General features: G+C 41.1%; 1 protein-coding gene across 8 annotated transcripts in view; it reads left to right on the top strand.

Moving 5' to 3' along the window:
* STRIP2 (striatin interacting protein 2) overlaps positions 1-13,491 on the top strand; it is a 56,926-nt gene that overhangs the window by 36,892 nt on the left and 6,543 nt on the right. For 3 of the 8 annotated variants that reach the window (XM_032643605.1, XM_032643608.1, XM_032643611.1), the window contains 3 exons: positions 1,391-1,495; positions 2,377-2,581; positions 5,066-7,750. In XM_032643605.1, coding sequence (XP_032499496.1) covers positions 1,391-1,495; positions 2,377-2,581; positions 5,066-5,316 — 561 coding nt within the window. In that variant the 3' untranslated portion in view covers positions 5,317-7,750. Of the gene's footprint in view, positions 1-1,390; positions 1,496-2,376; positions 2,582-5,065; positions 7,751-10,738; positions 10,866-12,324; positions 13,225-13,491 lie in introns of those variants that run through there. The other 5 variants (XM_032643613.1, XM_032643612.1, XM_032643606.1 and 2 more) reach the window with 4 other exon arrangements.

Genomic DNA, 13,491 nt, shown 5'->3' with positions numbered 1-13,491 from the left:
GGTCCCGCATGCCGTGGAGTGGCTGGGCCTGTGGGCCTTGGCTGCTGGGCCTGCGTGTCCGGAGCCTGTGCTCTGCAACGGGAGAGGCCGCAGCAGTGAGAGGCCCGCGTACCACAAAAAAAAAGGAAAAAGAAAAAACAGCTTTCCTGGGACTAGTTCTAAACACAATATTGAACATTTACTAGAGGAAGAAGAACATTATTATTATTATTTTTGGCCGTGCCGTGCGGCTTGTGAAATCTTAGTTCCCTGACCAGCGATCGAACCTGGGCCCCTGCAGTGAAAGTGCTGAGTCCTAAGTGCTGGGCCACCAGGGAATTCGCAGGAGAACATTATTTCTAAACAATATTTCTGAAAAGTTTCCCTGCACCTTTTTGATCCTCAGTCTTATTTCTTTCTTAGGAGAGCCTAATATTCTCAAAAGTCTTGGCTGTTCATTCCACAGTTGATGTATGTCTGCCTTGCTTGCTTCAAATTAATTTGGGAGAGGAGGGGGTAATCTTCCACTCACCAGAAAGCAGTTCACTTCTACACATCTCCCACTTCTACATTCTCTCACATTGTAGACGTGAGAAATTTCCAAGATGTTAGTTTGACCCCCAAGTGTGTTAATTGATTTATATAGCTTCTGACACCAGTATATAGGTACAAGCCCCAAAGCCCAGACTCTTATTTTTGTCCCTGAAAGATGTTTCTATGAGTAGTTACCTGTTTCTGATCTGACATCCATCTGTTATCTCTGGTTGGGTGCTCACAAGCTATCAAGAAACATTCAAGAGAAACACCTGGTTCCAATAAGCCATCTGCCGTTTTTCCTTCCATGCTAGAGAATGAAGCAGTTTACTGCAATATGGTTTGATAAAGGAGGGTGGAGGTTGATTTTTTTAAGAATTAATTGTAATGAATATCAGATCCATACAATATATAGGATTGGCCAAAAAGTTCGTTCGGGTTTTTCTGTAACTTACAAAACCCGGACGAACTTTTTGGCCAACCCAATAGTTTGAAATCTACCAGAATAACTCTTAGCAATTATAAACATAGCTTACTTAAAAGTGCAGAGTATATGGGGGCAAAATTCTATCATCTCTTTTCTGACGTTAAAGCAGAAAGCTACACAAGAAAGTTTGCTTAAATGAAGTTTCTATGTTCATGTACCATCTTTCTAGCCAGTACTTGCTCTAGGTACAGAGTCTTCCAGGATTGGCAGCTGTGTGTTTTCAGTTGAAGAATATTGCATGCCTTGACGCCTCACTATGTGAAGAGCGGGATGGAAAGGAGGTAGCATTTCATATGGAAGGCCTCACCTAAACCAACAGTGACTTCCATACTTCTGTGGGAAGGAATGCCTTATAGGTGTGGAGATAATGATGAGCATGCCTTATTACAGGAAGCTGGAGACAACAACCAGTTCTGCTGGAGGAACCTCTTTTCCTGCATCAACCTTCTGAGGCTGCTTAATAAACTGACCAAATGGAAGCATTCCAGAACCATGGTGAGTGGAGCTTCAGATCATGGTGTCCGCATAATTGGGTTTTTTTTATCTTTAGTAAATATGGACTTCTCGCTTTGTGAGCTTTATAGATAGACACTGAACGCTCCATAAGACTTAGCACCTCCTAATTCTGGTTACTTATTCTATGATAATTATTTACCGGTCCATTTCTTCCCAGGGAGCTGAATATGGACCCTCCCTCAGGGCAGCTCTGGTAGGGAAGTTAGCATTGTATTTTGGATTATAGTCACGCATCTCAAATGATACAAGTCTAAGATTATTCACTGCAGCAGTTTTTGTAATCATGAAAGATTGGAAAAAACATAAATGCTCATTAATACCAACTGGTTAAATTATTTATGTACATCCTTATAATAGAATATTAATACAATCATTATAAAGAATGCGATGGTTCTGTACTGCTGTGGAATAATTTTCAAATATATGGTTAAATAAAAATCAAGGACCTGCTGTATAAAAAAATATTAAAAATAAATAAAATTCAAAACAAATCAAGGTATGGAACAAGGTGAAAGGGTATGTAGTTGCTATCATTTTTGTTAATAAAAGTAACATACACATACATAGAATTATCTCCAGAGGATACACAGAAAACTGGTAACAGTGGAAAGGGGATGTGTGGCTGACAAAATTTTTTTGCACTTTGAATATTAGAAATTTTGAATTGTGAAATATAAATGGAGTGCTTCCTCTGTTCTTAAAGACTAAGTCTAAGTGGAGCTTGGACCATAGATTTTCCAAAGCTCCCCAGGGTAGTCTGAGGTTAGCCAGGTTTGGCTTAATTTTTCTGTGAGTTGGAAATTCCAAAGAAACTTTAGATGCTTATCTTTCTTCATTCTTATCCCTCTTTAAATGGGCAGATGCTGGTAGTGTTTAAATCTGCTCCAATCTTAAAGCGGGCCCTCAAGGTCAAACAGGCCATGCTGCAACTTTATGTGCTGAAGCTGCTAAAAATACAGACCAAGTACCTCGGGCGCCAGTGGAGGAAAAGCAACATGAAAACCATGTCAGCCATTTATCAGAAAGTACGCCACCGCATGAATGATGACTGGGCTTATGGGAATGGTGAGTATTCTCAGAGCTTTTGACCTCTGGGAGTTGCCCAGGATTGAAACAAAACTAAACAAGCATCTCTACTCTTTTGGTATGAATTGTTACATATTTTAGATGAGAAAATATATGATTATAGTCAGGTGCTGTTATAACAAACGTTAAGGCGCTGCCTCAAATTCCAGCACGTACCCTGTCCCATGTGAACTAAGAAAATCCATTTTATAGAACAAGTCAATTGAGGGATAATTACCCCTTTTCAAAACATTCCTTTAAGTGGCAGGTTTCTCTGAGATTTTTTTTTAACATATTTATTGGAGTATAATTGCTTTACAATGGTGTGTTCGTTTCTGCTGTATAACAAAGTGAATCAGCTATATGTATACATCCCCATATCCCCTCCCTCTTGCGTCTCCCTCCCACCCTCCCTATCCCACCCCTCTAGGTGGACACAAAGCACAGAGCTGATCTCCCTGTGCTATGCGGTTGCTTACCGCTAACTATTTTACATTTGGTAGTGTGTATATGTCCATGCCACTCTCTCACTTCGTCCCAGCTTACCCTTCCCCCTCCCCATGTCCATTCTCTACATCTGTGTATTTATTCCTGTCCTGCCCCTAGGTTCTTCAGAACCATTTATTTTCTTTTTTTAGATTCCATATATATGTGTTAGCATACGGTATTTGTTTTTCTCTTTCTGACTTATTTCACTGTGTATGACAGTCTCTCTGAGAGATTTTTAAGAATAAAATAACCTTTTATTATTACAAAGCAGTTAGAAAATACAAGGAAGCAAACACTTTACAATATTACCATATTTATGCCATATTTGAACCGTCCAAAGATTGCCACCAAAATCTTATTGTATGTTTATACAGATTTTTTCCTCTACATATACACATACATTTTATTTATTTATTATTATTTTTGGTTGCATTGGGTCTTCATGCTGCGCATGGGCTTTCTCTAGTTGTGGCAAACGGGGGCTACTCTTCGTTGTGGTGTGTGGGCTTCTCATTGTGGTGGCTTCTCTTGTTGTGGAGCACGGGCTATAGGCGCGTGGGCTTCAGTAGTTGTGGCATGTGGGCTCAGTAGTTGTGGTTCACAGGCTCTAGAGCACAGGCTCAGTAGTTGTGGCACACGGGCTTAGTTGCTCCACGGCATGTTGGATCTTCCCAGACCAGGGCTCGAACCTGTGTCCCCTGCATTGGCAGGCAGATTCTTAACCACTGCGCCACCAAGGAAACCCTACATTTTAAGTGAAAGCAAATTGTGTATGCTATTTTGTAATCTTCTCTTTTTTTTATTAATTTTAATTGGAGTATAGTTGCTTTACAGTGTTGTGTATAATCTTCTCTTTTTAGTTAACATTATTTCTACCTTTCTATATCAGTACATTTTCATTTTATCTAATAATCAAGTCCATGTTCAGAATTTCCCAGTTGCCCCAAAATATTCTTTAAAGCTATTCTTTTCCAAGTCATAATCCAACCCAGGACCGCAAATTTCATCTGATTGTTATATCCTTTTATTTGTTTTGAATCTAGCAGGGTTCTTTTCCCCCGCCCATAACACTGACATAATTGAAGAACTAGGCCAGTTGTTCTGCAGAATATCCACCTTCTGAATTTGTCTGCTTGCTTCTTTTTTTGGCTGCGTTGGGTCTTTGTTGCTGTGCGCGGGCTTGCTCTAGTTGCGGCTAGCGGGGGCTCCTCCTCGTCGTGGTGTGTGGGCTTCTCATTGCGGTGGCTTCTCTTGTTGCAGAGCATGGGCTCTAGGCGCGTGGGCTCAGTAGTTGTGGCACGTGGGCTCAGTAGTTGTGGTGCACGAGCTTAGTTGCTCTGCATGTGGGATCTTCCCAGGCCAGGGCTCAACCCCATGTCCCCTGAACTGGCAGGCGGATTCTTAACCACTGCACCACCAGGGAAGCCCCACCTCATAATCTTAACATAAGCTGCATATAGATTTTTCGTGTGCTGGAGGAGGTTCCATGGAGTCAGGAAAGTCTTCAGTAACTGGTTCATTCTGGTTCTCCTTGTTGTGCCCCTTCCTGCCTCTTACCATTCCTTGAAAACCGTGATTTTGTTCAAGTGGGAAACTCCTATTCCTAAGGAAAGTTCAATAAAGGGAACTGAGTTGCTGTTTTGGAAAATGTAATACATATAACTAGCAAGAAAGTGAAATAATGGAAATGAAATACAATAAAAAGAAGTCTACCTCCCTCAGGGCCCTCATTTCCTCAGTGGTAATCACTGTTAACCAGTTTCTAGACTCTTCCAAAGATAGTCTCTGCATATATAAGCATATGTATGTGGGCATGTGTATATTTTTTAAACCTGACTAGCAGCGTGTTATATACTTAACTTTGTACATTGCTTTTTACAAAAAAGGAAATTCTGAGCAGTTGCATTGTTGGTATCCCATAGACCATGCTCTGTGGTAATAGGAGCAGTGTCCTGAGGTGTATACATCTTTTTCTTTCTAATCTTCCCAACACAGACATCGATGCCAGGCCGTGGGACTTCCAAGCAGAAGAATGCACCTTGAGGGCCAACATTGAGGCTTTTAACAGCCGCCGGTATGACAGACCCCAGGACTCTGAGTTTTCACCTGTGGATAACTGCCTGCAGAGTGTGCTGGGGCAGAGGTTGGATCTGCCTGAGGATTTCCACTACTCATATGAGCTCTGGCTGGAGAGAGAGGTTTTTTCACAGCCCATCTGTTGGGAGGAGCTGCTCCAGAATCACTGACTGAGCTCTTGTCAACAGGCATCTGATAGATGGGGGTTGGCTCCAATAAATGGTGCTCTGCCTACCCTGCCCACTCAGCCTTTGTTTCCAGCTCTAGGAGTGCTTGTCCAGGGTAGCAGTGACCCAGGCTTAGGACATCCAGTGTAGTTCAGGACTATTATGGGAGCAGTTAGGCCTGGAGATAATACAAGGCAGGGAGCCTGAGTGATAAAAAAAATTGATCTAATTGCCCTGGGGTCATTTGGGTGCCCAGTTGCCCTTGAAATCTCCTGCTGGATCAGTCCTGGACAGGCTCTTTTGTGGGACTGCTCCCTGCTTTCATCTTGCCTAGAACCAGGCTAGCCTTTGCTGGCCCCAAAAGTGAGAATAAGTTTACTATGGCATTTGACTCATGGCATTCATCATAGGTAATGGGAAGTGCAGGTCATAAAATAGGGAGAACATTTCCTTCTTGCTCACCCTGGATTACCAGAGGTTTGGCAAACCCAACTTTGAAATTAAGTCTGTATTTTAATTTAAAATTCTGACACTCACCTCTTTCTAAAATCATTAGCTCTGAGATGATTTTTAGAGCAACTGCATCTTCTTTGTGAAGGATGATGATTTACTATTACCTAAATACTGCATGTTATAGAAAGGTATATTGTGTAGTGTTTTTTCTTTATTAAGAGATCTATGTTCAGTGTGAAAAGTATTTCCTTGTGTACTCTGTATAGGGCATGGAGTGCTCTGCCACAACCAATACAAAACAGTCAGGCCTCCTCTAAGGATGTTTCATGTTTTTCTGAAACTATTTCAGTCTTAAAATGACTTGAGTACATTGCAGAAAATTATTCTTTTCATCCAATTCATTTTTAAATGACAAGTTATCTACAGGAGGTTTTATTTATTGAGATGGCATGTCCATTTGTGCTTGTGATCGATTTATTTTTTTAATTGAATAGAACAGCGAGAGCATCACAGGTTACCATTTTTCTTTGTCTCCTATGTTGATTAATGATTTTTTTTCCCTTTTTACTGCTAGCAGTTTCAAAGTGTCATGTGGGTATTTAGCAATACTGTTTCTACCTAGAAGTATTACACATTTCTTTGAAAATGTAAGGGTTGATGTACCAACCTCTTTAAACTTCTCCCTTTTACAGCAGAATCACAGTCTTCCCAACCGAAACATGGTTTTTAGAAAAGTTTCTGATTCAATCAGGATCATCTTATTTCTCTTCCGTCCTCAGAATGATGGCATCTATACTTTCAAGCTTTTTTACTTTAAATGCCCCCACCCTGCAACATGGACACTACTGAATGTTTTTTATGATAGCACCAGGCCACTTTAATTGTGCCAGGATGTCTAGTCAAAATCAGCTTATTTACTCCATCCTTTGTCAACCACAGTCTCTTTTGAAGTCAGGATAGATTGCTAATGATTTCCAAAGGAACTATACCAAAATTCTGATTATAGCTTGAATTTCACCCCTTTGTGCTTTACGGGTAGCAGGATTTCTGTTTTTATGGTGAGGTCATGAAGAATGTAAGTATGTAATGGATGAAACTGAAAATAGTCTGTAAATTTTGTCTGAGTAGGATAGCAGTCCTCATTGCAATTAAAGTAATTTACTGAGTATATCATTATTGAACACTATTGAACCCTATTAACCTATGATTTTAATGTGATTTAAGTGAAAAGACAACTTTCAAGGAAAGAACAATTATCAGTCTATTTATTTTGAATAAATAGTATATAGTATTTAATTTAATCAAGAGCAGATAAGTTATCCCCTTAAAAATATGCACGTGGGCTTCCCTGGTGGAGCAGTGGTTGAGAGTCCGCCTGCCGATGCAGGGGACACAGGTTCGTGCCCCGGTCCTGGAAGATCCCACATGCCGCAGAGCGGCTGGGCCCGTGAGCCATGGCCGCTGAGCCTGCGCGTCCGGAGCCTGTGCTCCGCAACAGAAGAGGCCACAACAGTGAGAGGCCCGTGTGCCACAAAAAAAAAAAAAAAAAAAAAATGCATGTGAATTCTTTCCAAGGCATAGATGTATGCTAAACTTTAACATTTCATATTTTTTAATAAATCTTCTCTAAGGGAAATTCTCAGTGCAGATGGAAAAACTGAGGCACCAAAGATAAATGATTAGTTTCAAATTACATCATTTTTCTACTGACTTTCTGGGACTAGCATTCAGGTACTGATAGCCAGCCCCATATGTTACAGTAACTGATCTGAATCTCCCAATTTGAGAATACATGTGTGTGGTTAGGAATAAATCAGAGTAACCAACCTCCAATGGTGATTACTGTTACAACACAGAAGAACATTATCTGAGTGATTTATAAAGTAGAAAATTTTTATTTGTGAATATTTCAGTAAAGTTTGTGTTGATTGTTGATAACACTGTTTCTCTACTGAAGTACTTTAATAAAAAGAATTGTACTGGAGTTAGAAATTTGGTCTTTAACTTCTTCAACACAAGAGAATCAAGACATTAGATCTAGAAAGGAAGGGTATAATTAGATGAATATATAAAATCTTGCATTAGTATTCCCTGGGGCTAGGCTGATATAAACAACTGCAAAATCTCAGTGGCTTATGACAAACCTTTTTCTCTTGTTCTTGGTTCTGGCAAGCAGCTGCAGCTCTACTCAACTCAATTGACTTGGCTAGATTAGCTCTGCTCCGTATGTTGTCTCATTCTGGCACTAGGCTGATGGAATAGCCCTTACCTGGGACATACTGTTCTCATAGTGAAGGGCAGGAGCAAAAGACCAAACCGTACCACGAAAACACATTTAAAGCTCCTGCTTGGGGACTTCCCTGGTGGTCCAGTGGTTAAGAATCCATCTTGTAATGCAGGGGACTTGGGTTCGATCCCTGGTTGGGGAACTAAGATCCCACAATCTGCGGGGCAACTAAGCCAGCGTGCTGCAACTACAGAGCCCACACACTCTGGAGCCCGTGCACCGCAACTAAGATCTGATGCAGCCAATAAATAAATATTTTTTTAAAAAAGAAGAAATTCCAACTGAACAAACACTACTCACAGAATAATAAATAAATAAAGCTCCTGCTTGGATGTGGCACAAGTTAAATTGCTCATAGTCCACTGGCAAAAAGCAGTTCACGTAGGTGAGCCTAACATTGGTCCAGAGAAGCATACTACCTATAGGGAGGCAAGTTGCATATGGGTAGACAGTGAGTCAGCAGCTTCCCAGGGAGCTCTTGAGATTGGTGGTGGGACTATCTGAGAGATTCCTTTTTTTTTTTTTTTTTTTTTTATGGCCACACTGCACAGCTTGCAGGATCTCAGTTCCCCCATCAGGGACTGAACCAGGCCAGGGCAGTGAAAGCCCGGAACCGTAACCATTATGCCACCAGGGAACTCCCTAGAGATTCTTCCCTAGAGATTCTTCTTGAGAATATCAACAGCTTTCCAGTGAATGTTTGAAAACACTCATTTCAGTGCTTTATGCTGATACTTGCAGTGTGGCTTTCTTGACCTTTCTTGCCCATAGATCCCCAGCTCTTCCACCTAACAATTATTAATCATTGTTATATAAAGACAAGTGTTTTGATGGTTTCTGTTTTTCCCCCAAGTAGTGGTAAGTTAGAATTCATTCCTCTAGTCCTTCTTGAGATGACCCATATTTACAATAAAACTAGCTGAGATTAAGAATGCACCTGTGGGGAAATTCCCTGGCTATTCAGTGGTTAGGACTCGGTGCTTTCACTGCCAGGGCCTGGGTTCAATCCCTGGTTGGGGAACTAAGATACCACAAGCTGTGCAGCACCGCCCCCCCCAAAAAAAAAGTTCACCTGTGCTTTTGGAACAAAAATGACACTTGTTCATACAACAATCAAACTCACGACTTTGATCTCATTGGATGCTATAATTGATGAGCTCTGTAACCACCTAAATATCCTTAACTTTTTTTTTAATTAATTTTTTTTTTTGGCTGCATAGGGTCTTTGTTGCGCGCGGGCTTTCTCTAGTTGCGGTGAGTGGGGGCTACTCTTCATGGCGATGCAAGGGCTTCTCACTGCTGTGGCCTCTCCCGTTGCAGAGCATGGGCTCTAGGACCGTGGGCTTCAGTAGTTGTGGTGCGTGGGCTCAGTAGTTGTGGCTCGTGGGCTCCAGAGTGCAGGCTCAGCGGCTGTGGCACGTGAGCTCAGTTGCTCCACGGCATGTGGGATCTTCCCGGACGAGGGCTCGAACCTGTGTCCCCTGCATTGGCAGGCAGATTCCCAACCACTGCGCCAACAGGGAAGCAATCTAAATACCTTTATCTTTTACCATATTCACAGGTTTCAGGGATGAGGACATGGACATACCTTTTGGAGGGCCACCATTCAACCCACTAAAACTCATCAGACACTAACAAATAGCAATATTGATTCATTTACTCTTATCAGTATTAGAGGTTTAAGGCAAGACCCAGGGAAGTTATTTTTATCTAGAAAATACTTGCAGCTATTGATGTAGTCAAAGGAGATTCAAGTAAAGAAAGAGTTTTAGGCTTGGGTAGAGGATATGACATGAGGGAACATGTGTAAAACGGAAGAATACATTTATGTTTTGGTATTTTTGTTAAGATACATGCAAAAAATTCAAATGATTTTCAAAGTACACAAAGAAAAATGTAATCTCCCAACCCAGATCTATTGTCTCATTCCCCAGAAGTAATCACTGCCAATGTTTTTTTCTATTTTTTATTCTTTCAGAAAATCCCCATGATAATACCCATCTCCTCCTCATCGACTTTTTTTTTTTTACAATTAGAAGCACAATGTACTGTTCTATTCTTGCTCTTATCATTTATCCTGGAGATCTATTTTTCTATATCAATGTTCTCTTCTATGACTATAAATTTTATATATCAAATAATTAAATCAGATAATTCTTCCCTAACACTGCTTTCAGACATTTTCTAGCTAGGAAGAAATGTTATACGAAAGGGTATAGATGGGAAGGATAGGATGTGTGTGTGTGTGCGTCTGCATGTGTGTATGTTGTGGTGGTGGATGAGGTGAAGGGAGATTCACTCAGTTCTCATAGCAATAGGCCAAAGCAATCTGAAATGTAATTTCCTACAAGCAGTTTTTCTGGCCATTCAGACACCCCCAGATCCTGTAAATGGAATGAGATTGGGCCTGAGTGGTCTATGGGGAGATGTTCAGCCTATTTGCTCCTTCAGTAATTAGCCAGATTTAAATTTCAAAAAGGAAGAATTTAAAATTTTTACTTTTATAGAAAAGAAAAAGTCTTTCAAAGGAACTGCAAGAGTACAAAAGTCATCCCACCTCTGCTCAAACACCTTTGGTGACTGTGACTTTCTTACTAAATAAGATAGCGCCATCTGTCCCCTTGCCTCCAAATGGAAACATTACTTTGAACATTCTGTAACTTTTTGTTCAAATGCTTAATGGAGCTGTCAGGACAAAGATTCTCCATGTGGATGCCTGTGAAAATATGTCTTTGCTGGAAGATGTGAGATGTTTTACCCAGAAAGGCCATGCAGCATAAGGGCTCAGATTGACAGTGCTGGACCCAACTTGGTGAGTTATTATACCCAGGCTCTGCCTCCATTAGCTGTGTGATAACTGCCTAGTTATTTCATCTCTCTATGTCTCAGATTCCCCATCCATAAATGGGGATAATAATACTACCTACTTTCTAGAGTTGTAAGGATTAAATGTGTCAATATAATAGTGCTTAGAATAATGCTTGTTAAACATGAGTGTTCAAAAATTGCTGGTTATTTCCACCTCATTCCCCTCCCTCTTAAAGAATCCCCCAGCAAGAATAATAAATAGCATTTAAATTCTCTAGCTCAGGGATCAGCAAACTATAGCCCATGGTCCAAAACTGGCCCACCAACATTTTTATACAGCCTGTGAGCTAAGAATGGTTTTTTATCACATTCTTAAATGGTTGAGGGGAAAAATCCATAGACAAAAAATACTTTATGACACATGAAAATTCTATGAAATTCAAATTTTAGTTTCCATAATAGTTTTATTGCAATACAGCCACACTCATTTGTTTACATGTTGTCTATAAATGCTTTCATTCTACATCAGCAGAGTTGAGTAGTTGGAAAAAAGAGGACATGAGAACTGAAAAGCCTAAAATATTTACTGAGTTTGCCAACCCCTGCTCTAGATAGTTTCCTGAGTCTGCCCCGCCTGGTCTTACTGTACCCCAAGGTTCTCACTGCTGGGACCCTAGTAACTGACCAGAGATTATCTACAAAGAACATTTTATTTTTTCTGTAACCTCCTCTTCAAAATGAGGGCTATACTGGGTGAAGTGAACAGTGCTATACTGTTGAACTTAATGAGATAAAAAGAAAACGAGAAGGAAGGGAAGGAGGAAGGGAGGGAGGAAGAGCGACCACCAGAGTAGAGAGGAATAAATAGGAATTTTTAAATGTAACTTCTAAGAAAGATAGTGATAGAATATTCTAAGTTTGAATATTCTAAGAATGTGCACTTTAATTCTGGTAATTTTTTTTTTAAAGAACAGCACAGTTAATGTTACTATTTATAAAGAAGACATAAGGATGTGTACTCATAAAATTAACTAGTACTTTTCCAATGTGAGTTTGAATAGTTATCTAAATTTAACATCATCTTCCAATTTATACAGGAAGATTTGTTTGGTTCTTGTAGAATAAACGGATCTTAAGTGCTAAACATTAAGAGATTCTTAAGTGGACTGGTGTTTAAGAAGAATGCTTGTGTTGTCAATGACATTTTCCTTTGATTCTAACAGTAACCTGCGTTCTTTGTTATAAGGAAGTCAGCCTTTCAGCCCCACCCCCCAGCAGCCCTCCTCACCTCCCTTCAGGTCAATGCTAGGGCTTTCTCCAGTGCAAAGGCTGAAGACCCATTTGGTCAATGGAAGATGGTGCTGCCATTGAAGTTGTACCAATTGTCACTAGACCGTTCATTTTATGTTTCACCTGTTCACTGACAAATCGTGCTTTCTTGTGCTTTCTGTCTTTTTTTTCAGACCTCCAATCTGGAACTCAGGAAAAGCAGGACTAGAACAGATTTGGGAGTGAGCCCGATAGGGGTTAACCTGAGAGAGTTGTGATGACCCAAAGAAGTGTACACAGGGAGTGTGAGCCACCCCTACCCAGGGAGTAAGGCGCCAGCAGAGGAGAAAGCACAGGCAGAAGGCAGGAGAATTTGCCATATCAAGGGCCTATGTACTCAAAAAAACTACCAGACAAATTAAAAGTCATTGGAACTTGGGTTTGCTTTGTTGATGATTAGAGAAAGCAAATGCATGAGAACCTGGTACACAAATACTCCCCTTTGGAAGTGAGGTCATCAATCAAAAGAAGGAAAACAAAAAAACACCTTACCCTTGGTTGCAGAGCCTTTCAGGACCCCACCCCTGCTTCTGGGTCCAGTCTCCTCCTCCTGCCCTGGGCCTGCAATGTCCTGTCCCCTGACCTTGGCATAGCTGACTCCTCCTTATCACCCAATTCTCAGTTAAACCTCAGAGAGACCTTCCCCATTCACCAGTTTAAAAGAGTAGTCAGCTATCATCGTATCAATTTAATACACCCAATGTAATACATCCTGTTGCACCTATCATTTTTAATGTCTGCCACGTCCCCCATTTGACATCCCCCCCAAAAAAAAACTTTTCTGCGTTCAGGGCTGAATTCCCAGGGCCCAAAACTGAGTGTCAGGCACATGATAGATGCCTAATAACTTGAATAAAAAGAAATGAGTCATTAAAATGAATGAGGGTCCAGCTCCTAAACTGTATATTCTCCTGCGGGGAGGAGGATGTCAGGATGAACTCAAGGTTGGAAGCATAACTGAATCTACTGTATCCTTGTGTAATCCCACGACGGGTATGAGAACTTTTTTCAGGCGCCTTTAAAAAATATTTTGTAGGGTTTCCCTGGTGGCGCAGTGGTTGCGAGTCCGCCTGCCGATGCAGGGGATACGGGTTCGTGCCCCGGGCCGGGAAGATCCCACTATGCGGCGGAGCGGCTGGGCTCGTGAGCCATGGCCGCTGAGCCTGCGCGTTTGGAGCCTGTGCTCCGCAATGGGAGACGCCACAACAGTGAGAGGCCCGCGTACCGCAGAAAAAACAAAACATTTTGTAATGTTTGTATTATTACAGGCTCTTTTACAAACATTTCCCCATGTTATTTTC

Source organism: Phocoena sinus, chromosome 9 (assembly GCF_008692025.1).
Source record: "Phocoena sinus isolate mPhoSin1 chromosome 9, mPhoSin1.pri, whole genome shotgun sequence".
Lineage (NCBI taxonomy): Eukaryota > Metazoa > Chordata > Mammalia > Artiodactyla > Phocoenidae > Phocoena > Phocoena sinus.
The sequence above is the reverse complement of the archived record's forward strand: the minus strand, read 5'-3'. Positions and strand labels throughout refer to the sequence as shown.